This window comes from Meles meles, chromosome 9 (assembly GCF_922984935.1).
Source record: "Meles meles chromosome 9, mMelMel3.1 paternal haplotype, whole genome shotgun sequence".
Classification (NCBI taxonomy): Eukaryota; Metazoa; Chordata; class Mammalia; order Carnivora; family Mustelidae; genus Meles; species Meles meles.
The window spans coordinates 43162115-43175623 of record NC_060074.1 but is presented as its reverse complement, the minus strand read 5'-3'; the positions used below and the strand labels follow the sequence as shown (position 1 = coordinate 43175623).

At 51.4% G+C, this 13509-nt stretch overlaps 1 protein-coding gene across 8 annotated transcripts in view; it reads right to left on the bottom strand.

Annotated features, from left to right (window-relative positions):
* AGAP1 (ArfGAP with GTPase domain, ankyrin repeat and PH domain 1) overlaps positions 1-13509 on the bottom strand; it is a 517259-nt gene that overhangs the window by 344031 nt on the left and 159719 nt on the right. For all 8 annotated transcript variants that reach the window (XM_046018363.1, XM_046018364.1, XM_046018365.1 and 5 more), the window contains exon 2: positions 820-878. In XM_046018363.1, coding sequence (XP_045874319.1) covers positions 820-878 — 59 coding nt within the window. The remainder of the gene's footprint in view (positions 1-819; positions 879-13509) is intronic.

Below are 13509 nucleotides of genomic sequence, written 5' to 3'. Positions count from 1 at the left end.
ATACACACATTTTTCATATACACACATGTGCACAGCACACATATATTCATAGCACACACATCACACAGAGATGCACACATAAATACACACATATAAATGTGTGTACATGCATATGCATGTAAATACACACACATACACATTTCTCCCAAATGCCACTGACATCATGACAAAGAAACACACTTACTTAAAAGTCATACTGGTCCCTTCCCTCCACCCTAAGCCAGCGGACATGCAGTGGAGCTGTGCTCAAGGGTGTGGTTGCAATAGACCCAAGTCATTTTTTACATAAGGCAATCTGAAGCTTTAAATAATCTCACTGCAAGAGTATTTAAACTTTTTAATAAAAATGAAATCTTTTATGTTATTACTTTGTACCATGGTAAGTGACCAGTCACGTTTTTTAATGATGAATTCCAAAGCTTGACAGCTCATCACAGAAACCTTCCATGGCATCCTGGCAAAGGGTAAAGCCAGACACGTCTGTGCATCAGCGTGTGACTCTGCCTCTCTCTCACACAAGCGCACAGACACGAGAGAGAAAACGGCGCATGGACCCTGCCTGCCATGAACAGGGCCATGCTGGTGGGCTGGCTGGCGTGGCCATCCTGGGCATACTCAGGGCTCTGGTCCCAAACTGTCAGCTACACCTTATCCCTCCCAGGGATACACCCAGGTATGCCCCACGTCCAGGCCCCAGGGACAGCCGAGTCCCCTTGAATGCAGGTCTGGGTGTGCACGCAGGCCACCTCCCACCCCTTACAGAGGCCTGCCTCCTGCAGGGCAGGAACCACAACCACAGAAGCCAGAAGAACCACTCACCACTTTGAGCTCCGGCACAGATCGACTTAACGTCCATTCCTGGCTATTCACAAAGGCATCTGTAAAACAGGACGTAAAGCAAAGTCAGACACCACAACTCACTTCAGTGCAGTCAGAATGCCCCAGGGTGCCACTTCCCAGACCAGGAAAACACCAAGGATGGTGGAGACCAACCCCCCCATGCTCCTCCTACCCCATTCCTATCCCAAGTCTGGGTCCGTCTCCTAAACCAGGACGTACACTCCGTCCAACAACACCAAGGGGTCTCGAGAACTCCACTTGTCCCCACCTCAGACATCCCCGCCTGAGCCCCACCAGCCCGCGTTTTCCAGGGGGTGAGCTAGGACCCTCGTGATCCTGCACATTCGCAGGCAGGACGATCAAGGAGGCCCCTGGCTTCCCGGGAACTGATCCCATGGCTGTCAGTCAACTTCTGGTCTCTCAGTTTGTCACTAAGAGAGTCTCGTCTGAAATTCCACCAACAAAGTCGCAGAGAGAATGAGTTTTGAAAATCCCAATGTTTCCCATACAATAGCCACTTATGGTTCAGGAGACGTAGTGGAGCTCTGATGCTCACACACACATGATACACTGAAGATGCGGTCAGGACCGGAAGAGCTGCCAGAAAGATGGGGGAGGGGCGCCCAGTCACCTTGAGGTGCTCTGCAGAGCCCAGCCCCATCCCAGCCAGCAGGCTCATGGTGCCCGCCCTTCCCGGACGGCCTTCTCTGCCCCTCACCTCATATGCGTGGGTCAGGTGGGCCCACCCAATTCAGATGACCCCACGACCCAATTCCCCATACCTCCCGCTCACCCCTTCTCATCAGGGAGACCCCACAACACCGCCAGTACTGGGCACTTTGGAATAGACAGAGCCGAGCTCACAAAGACGTGGCCGCCTGCTCCCACCACAACCAGCCCAGGGCCAACACCTCTCATTCCAAATGGGATTCCCTTTCCATCTCTTTCCCACAAATTCAGAAATTTCATCACTCTGCATTATGTCCAAGAAGAAGTAAAGTGATCCACAAAATACCTAAAAGTCAAGGAATGCCCATCATTTACAAAGAAAGACATGATGCTCTAGATCACAGGGGCAAGAATGGAAGCAAAGGGCATGACTGTGCAGTTCCACTGGGGCCATCCCATGGAAGGACGAGAAACGTGTCTGAAGGAAGCAAGGCGAGCACGATCCACTGGGATGCAGAAATGAGCTCCTGGACCCTGCAGAGGGGCATGGGAGGTGCCCAGCACAGAGGACTCCATTGCTTAGGACAGGTCAGGCGTTTGGGAGAAGACAGAAGGCCGTTAGCAGACGGGGCAGAGGCACAGCTGATGTGGACACGTCCGGTCACCTCGAAACCTTGGCTACAGAAGGGACTGGTGCTGAACGTCAAAGAGTCTGTGCTCTGGGGAGCCGAGGGGCTGGCTGCTGGGTGGAGCCAGTGGGCGGAGGGGCATCGGCAGGAACACAGGAAGAAAGACCTTCGTGAAAGCAAAGACCGAGAGCAGCATCTGCCCCCCGCTGAAGCCAGCAGGCTGGGGGCTGTCGGGCACACCGGCTCTTCGGTGAGCCCAGCAGCCCCTGCTTTGCCACAGATATGACATCACCTGTAAACAGGTAAACACAGACGCTGTCAGCAGGGAGCCTGAGCCCCGGCAGGAACGGGGCAATGGTAACAAACATCCTTCCTAGTGAACAGCATTGCAAATTAAGTCGCTAAACACTTATTTTCTGTCACCAATGGCTCTCTTGGGGAAAAAATGGGAACGTGGCCTTACATGATCTGTAGGGTGACCCCAGTGACCCAGGGAAGTCAGACACTGTGTCGCTTCCACCAGGAATTTTGGGTTTTGGCTTACCTGTATGTTTTTTAAAGATTTTACTTACTCATTTGTCAGAGAGAGAGAGAGCATGTGAGCACAAGCAGGGGGAGCAGCAAGCAGAGGCAGAGTGAGAAGCAGGCTCCCCGCTGAGGAGGGAGCCCAATATGGGACTCCATCCCAAGACCGCGGGATCATGACCTAAGCCAAAGGCAGACGCTTAATCCACGGACCCCCCCAGGCATCCCAAACCTGTATTTTTTCCCAATCAACTGTCATCAGTTTTAACAGTCTCTTTAGGCAATAAAATAAAAGAAAGGGGGGGGGGGGTCTGTGGCCAGACTGTTTTCCCAAGATGGGGTAGGCGGCTTGAGACTTGTGCATACAGATACTACTACCGAGGTTCATTCCCATCTGGGTCTCCTGCTCTCCTGAGTATAGAGGTCACTGAATGGTCAGCGTGTCCATGGACAGTGGCTTCGGGGCTGGAGCATGGAGAAGGCTGGTCCTGGCACTGCCTGAGTGCCTGCGATCCACCTGGTGCCCTCTTGGGGAGGGCTTCCCAGCTCTGAGCCCACACTGCTGGTGTGGTGGAATGTGGGGATCACACAGACACTGCATTGAAAGTCCCCTGCCTCCCCTCCTCCAGGGAGGCCCCCCTCCTTTAAGGAAAGTGCACAGAGGCCAGCGGTGCCCTAGGACCTGCGTCCATCTAGCTTCCTCCTCTTGAGGTACCAGGCTGGCCCGCCAGGTCTGCTGACCTGCAGGCTGAGTCCAACTCCAGCTCAGACAATGTGGAATGTAAACAAGAGGCTCCATCCACATGGCAGAAAAAGGAGCCCTCATTTGTAGCTGCCCCGCTCTCCTGGTCCCAACAGCAGCCTGCCTCGATGGCCTGACCGCAGCCCCGGATTACAGCACAACAGCACGCACCCCACTGGGGCTGAAACACACAGATGGATGGACCCTCTCCAGGGGATGCACAAAGACCCTCAGTGGGTCTTAGTAGAGCATCCTCAGCGGTTGCCCACACCTCTGCCCCAGGCATCCCAAAGTCCTTCCTTGTTCTTTTAGAGGAGACACAGCTACAGAAAACTCAATCTCAGAGAAAAGCTCCTCTCCCCAGAGTACAAGCTGCTCTCCTAAGAAAAGCACTAGAGAAAAGCTAAGGGACCAGGAGGCTGTTTTTCCAGAACCTTCCCTTCCAGGGTCACCTCCAGCCACACACTGAGACAAGACTCTGGACCCCAAGGAATGCAAACACCCATTAATGCTGACAGGTAGGAGGGTGGACCTAAGGTCAGGGCCTGGGAATACAGGAAGAAACAAGAAGAAAACAAAAATGAGGCTATCCAATTTGATTTTATTTTTACTCTAAGAAGAACGGTATTGTTTCCCTTGCCTGGATGTTCTTGAAATTTGTTGCGACTCCTAATTCCCTTCATTCTCCGCTTGCTACTAACACTAATTGAGGAACTTGGCTCTAGGTTCGCCCTCAAAAATATTCATGTGTGAACCACAAGTGTACCCAGGAAATTTAAGGCCCTCATTACACGACACACAAAAAACACGCCCCAGCCTATAAGCCAGAAATGTTCCTCTTTGGCAACCCCCCACCCCCGCCATGTGCCAAAGAGCAGAAGTGGAGGCATGACGGGACACGGACAGGTGGGTGGGGGTACACCAATCATCTACCTCCCAGTGCTGGGAACGCACATGAAGACAGGCCCAGCAAACACACGGAAGCACAGGAATGCCGTATGAGACGTCAGAAAGCCTGTTTCGGCCTTCATGCCCTTGTATTCTCTATCATTCCAGCACAACTCATCCATGCTCTTGATGTATTAAAGGCAGAAATTCAAGTCTTGAAACTGACAGAATTTTGCAAACTAGCTAAAAATTACACCTTGTCCTTCAGCATTAACCTCTGAGTTAATTTAAATGCAGGGCATGAGTGAAGATGGTCACAGACCACATTAACCTCTTGGTTCCAGCAACAACCAGGAATGCCAGGAGTAAGATCGACTAATGAAAGGACCTCTTCATTATGTCCCCTTTCTGCCCGGCCTGCACCAACCAGGTATACTTTGACATAAGAAAAGCATCAAGGGGCACCTGTGTGCCTCAGTGGGCTAAAGCTTCTGCCTTCGGCTCAGGTCATGATCCCAGGACCCTGGATGGAACCCCACATCGGGCTCTCTGCTCAGCGGGGAACCTGCTTCCCTCTCTCTCTGCCTGCCTCTCTGCCTCCTTGTGATCTCTGTCTGCCAAATAAATAAATAAATCTAAAAGGAAAAAAAAGAAAGAAAAGCACTGAGCTGGAGAGTGACTTCCTTCCTGCTGAAAATGAGCACTCTCTAAGAATAAACACTCGAATCCACTGGCATAACAGTAAATCTCAGTTAAAATAATTAAGGATAATCTTATTAGCATATCCGGTGGGGGAAGCTAAAGTTAAAAAGGGATGTATTTTGTCTTCTCCTGGTCCTCTTACCCCCTTACCCCTGCCATTGACTCGATATCCTCTCGCCCCCAACACCAGTGGGAAAGACTTCCCAGGAACACAGAAATTATGAGTACAAGCACATGTCTTCTTTACAAATGCAATTAAATTTCTTTGCTATCCAGGCAAACAGTGCAATTTTCCCATCACAACTAATTTGGTTTGGAGACAAATAATTTCAGTAATTAAAAAAAAAAAAAAGAAAGAGAAGAAAAGAAAGAAAATTGCCCAGAGTACATGTGACTTTAGCATAGTCTGCTTAATGAGCAGAAATAAGTCCATACAGGCATACCCAATGGAGCACACAGAGAAAACAGAAGAGAGAGCTGCACTCGTGTTTTGTCACCGAGCACATGACCCTGAAGATGGTCTCCAGAGCATGCACAACCCCTGTGCTTGGTAAACACCACAGCAGTTGGAGGCTGGGTTTTCCCTGCTCCTGGGAGCACCAAGCAAAGGTCACATCCACACCAGCAGATTCTAAATCCCTCTCTTTCCTTTCTGTGTTCCTCCAAGTCTACTCCCCACCACACTTTGTCTCAGACCCCTCAGCCCAGACTAATCCTAGTAAGAAATTCAGGATCTTGACAAGAAATACAAGTTGGTGAGGATGTGGAGAAAGGGGAACTGTTCATTCACTGTTGCTGGGAATGTGCACTGATGCAGCTACTGTGGAAAACAGTACAAAGGTTTCTCGAAAAATCAAAAATAAAAATACTGTATGATCCAGTAATTCCACTACAGGTTATTTCCCCAAAGAAAATGAAAACACTAATTCAAAAGGACACATGCACCCCTATGGTTACTGTGGCATTATTTACAAGAGCCAAGACAGGGACACAACCAAGTCGTGAGGAACTCAGTGCCAGAGCCTCAGAGTCCTGGCTGGTGGTGGCCTCGACCTTGGGTGACTTTCTGAGTCTGACCCTCAGTGTCCTCACCGGTAAAATGGAAGTATTTCCCTCCCATGGATTCCACGAGGACCTGCAGCCATGACGGAGTCTGTGCCTAGCAACAGACTGGACTACTTGGAACGGGACCCCCCCCCCACAGCTGCCTTTGGAGGTGTGATGAAGAACATTCAGGTGTCCCCTTTCTGGGGTAGACACATGCTACCTGCCCTGGGCCCACAAGGGACAGTGAGACACAGGGGAGCCCGAAGTGACATGTGGCTAAAAAAGCACTGGGCAAGCAACCACACCCCAGTTCTCCTAGAGCAAAGAAACCCATAAGGCTCAAGTGAGTAAAACCAGCTAAAAGTATCATCAGCAGGTTTCAATCTCAGTTTATATTATGTTGAACCAGGTGTAACTGCTGTTTTGTAGGTCAAAGGTGGCTGAAAGATGACAGTTTCCTATGGTTCAACCTACGGCACATGAGAATGCAAAGGCAAAAATCATATCCACATGGAGTGATTACTAATATAGAGCAGGAATGCTGCAGAATTCTAAAATCCTGAAAATACCTCTAATCAAAGGAACAGAGCAAGAGGACTAATAGGCTTAAACCAAGAAGAGCTCTTCCAGGGGACTAGAACGGCAACAAGGCCCCACCTCCCGAATCCCCCCCTCCCCAGATTCTGGCTACCCAAGGATCAGGGAGGCCAGCCCAGCTTCCACTGAGGTTCCAGTTCCTCTCCTGGCCCCGAGCCCTTCCTCGGGGCATGGAGCCTGCAGCCAGAGGTTCACCAGCGATCTCATGAGACAGCTGCATCTCACTCCCTCACCTCTCACTACATTAAACCCCCATCCTTTGGCTGGTGGGCTCAATCCCCAGCAGAGCCGTGGACTCTGATTTCTTCTTCCTAATTGCCAACCAGAAGCACAGCAAGCGGCCACAATTAGAACAACTTTACACTCTCTCCTCCCCTCTGCGATCTCATTTGGCTCCAGTGACCACAAATATAGGTTCCAAGCAAAACTCGTGAAATTATATACGAGGGCAAAAAAAAAAAAGGAACCTGAAATTGCAGGTGAAAATTTTAAAACAATGCATTATCTCAGGGACTGAGATGCTTATTTAAAAACCTTACATTTCACAAGGATTTTATTAAAAAAACAAAACAACTATTCTTTTTAGCAAGAGAAAAGTGAAGGAGCATGCACACATAATCCCAAAATATAAACCGAAGCAATGGGGAAAAGCAAGCACACCCACAGGGAATGGGCACCATGGCTCCTACAGCAGCCTCATTTCTGTGCTGAGAAAGGAAATGCACATCCTTAATAAAATAAGGAAATCCATTTCAACGCAGCGGGAGAGAGCCCACTGCAAACTGGTTAATACGTTGATGAGTCACAAAAGGAGGACTTAAGCTCACGGGCACCACCTGCCACCGTGTGACTTCGTTTCTCATTTGGAAATCTTTGGATCTCAGTAATAAATGGAATAAAGCATAAGCCGCCGGGATACCAGACTCATGTCAGGGGTCCCTGGAAGTCCAGGTTGCTTCTCAGTGGCCTCAAAGATCCACACACAAGACGGTCCCCCCACCCCCGCCACCGTCCCCATTCCTAAGCCCCTCCCATTGCTAGATGACAAGCAGGGCCCCCAAGATGGCCCAATCCCACCACCAGACTCACGCCAGCAATGCAACCCCCAGCATCTCCCCGAGGGGCCCCGACAGGACCCAGAACCCTTTGCTGCGCTGCTCGGAGTGAATTGCACCCTTTCTTCTCTCCCCTAAGGAGCCCCCAAGGCAACATGCTGCCTGCCCAGATGAACTCTGGTGAATCCGCAAGGTTCTCACTTTCCAGAGGATGATGGCTCCCTTCCCTACACTGTCTTCAATGGTGTTCCTGAGTGGCTGCCGCGTACCTGATTCCCAAACCCCGAGAACACCAGTGCCGTGGCAGGAGTGGGAACAACAGCTTGGAACACTGTGTCCGGCAGTCAGAAAAGGAGAGGCTGTGGGGATCTGGGGGTGAGAAAGCAAAGAAAGAAGTCTACTTTCCTTCTTCTAACAGGGAAAGAGATAGCCACCTAGAGCCTCAAGGACAGCAGGAGAACCAGCTAGGAAGGGCTCCTCGGTGTGGCTGCGGGCCTTTGAAGACCTGTGCTTCCTTCTTAGGACACCGGTTTCCCTGCTCCGGCCACCTCCCATGGTTTATATGTGAACAAGAACAGTGTCTTTCTGGGACAGCAGTGGGCCCCCAGCTCTTGTTAACCTGAGACACAGAACACAAGAATGCCACACACACAGAAACAGGTCCCCAAGCCTCTCAAAACACGTCCTCAGAAGAACCACCCATGTGCGGGCCCTGGAAAACCTGCAGCTACTCGCTTGCCTTTTCTGGAAAAACACCACACCCTGGGTTTGCTGACTTCACCAGGGTCTCACATCCAGCTCTAACTCCCCAACCCCGACATCATCGGGGCAAGTTTTGACAGCATCACTGGGAGCAAGATGTTTGCAGGACAAGCAGGCCTCACGAGGCCTTGTCTGTTCCCCCGTCTGCAGAGAAGGAAGGGTGTTCCTTGCAGGTGGTTAAGGCACCGTCCAGAAAACAGAAACCGCTTCCAAAGCTGGGCTCTGAATTACACCAACCCCTGTGATAGCAGAACGCAATCGGGATGTGGCTGTCCACCTTCCAGAGCCTATTTCGCAGCTGTAAAGAGGAAATTCTGGCCAGGAAATGCTCCAGGGATTTTAAAAAGGGAGACTCAACTAAGTATTTGGGGATCCTCTTTAACCAGTGGGAATTCAAAAGGGTCACAAAACTTTCAGGAAAAAAAAAAAAATACCTCCAACTTCCAGTATCTATCAGGCAGCAAGCCAAACTAATGAAAAGTCAGCCTCAATCTCCCCAGCTACACCAGCCCCTGCCACCCCCAACCTTCTCTTCCATTTCAGGCTTTCTACACTGAGACAACCCCAAACCAAAGACTCTTCTCAAGTCTGCAGGAGGTCTCCTGGTCTTGCTTGCCCTGGGCCCCAACCTGCTGGACTCTGCCTGTCCCCCTCCCGGGCAGTAAAACCACAGGCCAAGGAGACCTCCAGAGTGAGTGCGGGGCTTTCTGCGACACCTTGCCGAACCAGACTTTTTTTCTTGTTTCATTTCTCGTGAGAACCAGGGGTCAGAGCCCGTTGGATGCCCACAGGGGTCCAGGCTGCCAACACCTGCCGCACGGCCCCCAGACCAGCCGCAGGCACGGGCCTCCCTCCAACTCCTCTCTATGGCCATGGTCGCCCCAGGGTCTCGGCACAGGGAGGCTCCAAACGGGCCTTCAGGAGGACTGGTGGCTGTCTGGGCCTCGGGGAACAGCTTCTGTTACGTGGAAGGTTAACAAGGACTTGAAGTGTGTGGCTGGTGTGACAAAGAGTTCAGAAAGAGTAATGACACCCACTGCACAGGGTTGCGGCAGGAAGCATCCCTGACAGAGGGACCCTAGGGACCCCCGGGCCCTGGCAAACGCGCCAGCCGCGGCCAAGGACACAAAATCTCGTGCAGGGGCAACTGGCACTTCTAAGCAGCAGCAGAACCTCATCTCTCAGACCAGTCAGGACCTCAGATTTTATGAGACTTAAAACTATGAAAAGATCTTTTAAGGATTCTTTAAAATATTTTAACACCTAAAATGAACCTGCAGGGTCATTCCTTGAAAAGGAAGCTGTTGAAATAAGGATATTTTCTTTTAACATTCTCTTTTACATATTTTATTTATTTATTTGACAGAGAGAGAGACCACAAGTAGGCAGAGAGGCAGGCAGAGAGAGAGGGAGAAGCAGGCTCCCCGCTGAGCAAAGAGAGCCCGATGCGGGGCTCGATCCCAGGATCCAGAGATCATGACCTGAGCTGAAGGCAGAGCTTAACCCACTGAGCCACCCAGGCGCCCCGAAATAAGGACATTTTATGAAATGGTAGGAGAAATTACGAGGTAAACAGAATTGGTAGGTTACATTCAAAGCCATCTTTCTGAGATCGTTCACAGCTGTTCGTCTTACAGAGGTTTCCATGGACCCAAGTATGACAAGGGACTCTCCATGCACGGCTTAGGTGCTGGAGGGCAGCAACAACCATGGTCTGTGGAAATTAAGACAAAGATGAAATAAACAAAGCTGCCCCTGGTTAAATCAAATGCTGAGGAAACAGGAGGACAGGCCCCAAGACTGTTAACTCGTATGCAGAATTCTTACGCCAAGTGGTCTGAATTCGGTAAAGAACTGTACACAGTAACATTTTAAAACTCATGGTGCACGAGATATTTATGACAAGGGACAGCTTGATGACAGAGGACAATGAACCCAGAAGATAACAGAGGAGGAGCCATCAGACTTCACCGGCCAGGGGACTGCCGGCAGCAGAGCGGGGGGCCGGGGTCCTGCTGCCCCAGAGCAGGGAGAAAGGTGCAGAGAGGCCGCTCCGTCTGTCACCACTGCCCGCAGAGACACGTCACTCCCTCTGGGGCTGCGAGCAGTCCCACAGGTTGGCCCGCTTCTGCGGCAGCTCCGTGGGGGCGAACTCCCGGAGCGGAGCTAGGGGGACGGCTGAGCTGCAGGGATGCTCTGCACCCCAGAGCTGGGCATTTCAGCAAGTCATTTCCGTTCTTTGGGCCTCAATCCCATTGCCGGGGGTCCCTCCAGCTGTCGCACCCTGGTGTCTTCCCTTCCACGAACAGCCATCCATGCAGGCACACAGCTGTGCACGCTCGGGGCTGTCCCCAGTTGCTCTCAACGACACGGGCCCTCACTGAACCCCAGGGAGGCTTCAGAGACCCCGATCCTTCACGCGGCCTCATCATGGCCTTTGGCTAAAATAACCCTCAACTTAATTTTGATAAAACCAAGTCAAAACAAACTGAGGGGGAAAAAAAAAAAGGAAGTATCACTTTGTAGGGTGGGGCAGGGCTTGTCTGGAGAGTTTGCCTGACTGACTCCTCCCCCAACAGGGACTCCATCTGCAGCCCACATACAGGGAATGCACAGCGAGGTCCCAATGCCACCACCCGGTCTTTGGCTGCGTCACACATCAGCTCGCGATGCCTGCCAATGGAATTGGGGTCCTGGCAGCAAGCGTGGGTCCACCACTCCTCTCCGTGGGCTTGGTCCCGGCCTCTCATCCAGGACCACGCTGGCAGCCAAGGAACATGGAAGCCCGAGGGTTACCTCCCTCGTCATGCTCAATGTCCACCGAGCAGTCCACGACCCCGTGGGACTCCTCAGTCCCCCTCAGCCACTAACGATCCCACTAACGATCGGCGTCAGTACAGGTCATGGGCCAGAATTACAAACTGGAAAACAAAACAAGTGTGCCAACTCCCTCCTCATTGTCACGGGAGTGCTCACCACTGCACTGCCCATCCTGGGCCCCAGGGCATGCTCCTTCTCCACCCTCCTCATTTCTCAGCAGAAAGCGACAAGAGCACAAAGTCTACACAGAGGGGCTGGTGACAGTCATGGGCATCATCGGCATCTCGGGTTGACGATGCCATGTGGTGTCTACGAGCGTCCACCTCACTCCACTCAGGAAGCCCCCTGGGAAGGACAGTCGCTACCCTGCTTTTTGGCTTCGTCCCCAGGCTCGGTGCTCATACAGTCCTGTGCACACAGGCGCTCTCCTGGGGCTACCTGCTTGAGTCACGGCCCACCTCTTACCTCCTTCCCCCAGCACAGTGCCCCCAGCACACCTGACCCGGCGCCCCGTACAGCTCCCCGGTCATTGCTCTAATGGCCTCACCCCCACAAACCACTACACCCTGGACCCACCCTGGCTGTGCATGGAGAAGTCCCACGACAGATTAAGCAGAACACACCGAGCATAAAAACTGGGCTGCAGAACACGTCACCTGAGCCCATGGACAATCATCAGGTCCTTAACGAGCTCAACAGCAGGCAAACAGCTCCAAGGAAGGCTCCCTGGAGTTCTAGCCAGAGACCTTACAGCAGGGGTCTGTCTCTCTGAGGGGCAGGGGCGGGGGAGGCTGGCATAATCTCTCTCAATGATTTGGGTCCTGTTTCCATTCTCACCAAGGGTACATATTATTTCTGAAGTAAGAAAAGGCAGAAATACCTTCTCCCGAAAACCTCCTTTGTATGCCTCCAAGAACTATAGTGTCAGACGTCAACCCTCTTGCTGATCAAGGAGGCAAACCAGGGAGGCTTCAAAGGTCAGCCTGAATGTCCAGGCATCACAGAGCATAATTAAGAAGGGAACATAAGGAGAAGGTCCCCGTTGTTTCTGTGATTCTTAGTCCTCTGACTATGAATGTCAAAGATTCTTACCTGGTTATGAAGTCAAAAGGTCCACACCACACAGGTGACACTGGGAACAAGGAACGAGTCCCCACGCTTCCTGGTGCTGACGAACTCCTAGTAATGTGTCCCAAGTCTGAGATGTGTCTGCTGTCTAATCACACCAGGATCTAAGCAGGTGCACAGAATCGGGCTGCCCAGTCTTTGTAGTCCTTATTCTTTTTTTTTTTTTAATATTTTATTTATTTATTTGACAGAGAGAGAGGTCACAAGTAGGCAGAGAGGCAGGCAGAGAGAGAGGGAGAAACAGGCTCCCCACTGAGCAGAGAGCCCGATGCGGGGCTCGATCCCAGGACCCTGAGATCATGACCTGAGCCGAAGGCAGAGGCTTAAACCACTGAGCCACCCAGGCGCCCCTGTATTCCTTATTCTTTACACTACTGACCTGAAAGCTAAACAGACAGTTACCTACACTCCAATATCAGACAGCGATCTGATCTCTTCCACCTTTGATGAAAGGTTCGATATGTTTTTGCAAAATAAGCAGACATCCAAACTCTCATGTTTTCCAAAAGGAAAAGCCATTAATTACCACCTGCTAGGGAGCAACTCATAGGACCTGCTCTTACTGGAAAGGAACCAAGAATATTCCTGGTGATTAGACAATCTTATATGTGTGAGTAAAAAATCTAATTAAGGGACGCCTGGGTGGCTCAGTAGGTTAAGCATCTGCCTTGGGCTCGGGTCAAGATCTCAGGGTTCTGGGGTCAAGCCCTGCATTGGGCTCCCTGCTCAGCAGGGACTCTGCTTCTCCCTCTGCCCCTCCTCCTGCTCATGTTCTCTCTCTCTCTCACTTGCTCACTCTCTAATAAATAAAATCTTAAAAAAAAAAAAAAAGCTAACTACAATTGATTCTCAGCTTGGGAGGAAAGCAAGTACTACTTGGGATTTTAAGGAGTGTTCAGCAGTATCTTCTCATGACCATATGGGCGCCGCCCTGTCCTTCCATCCCCCCCAGCACCTGGCTGTCCATGGAGTGCTGGAGGCTGGCCACTCCAACCTGAGACTCCTCCAGGGACTGCCCAGGAGTGAAGAGAGTGGTGGAGCCCTAGGACGTGACCCATGAAGGGCACCCAGATTGGTCATGGGTATAAATGCGTGGTCCCTAATT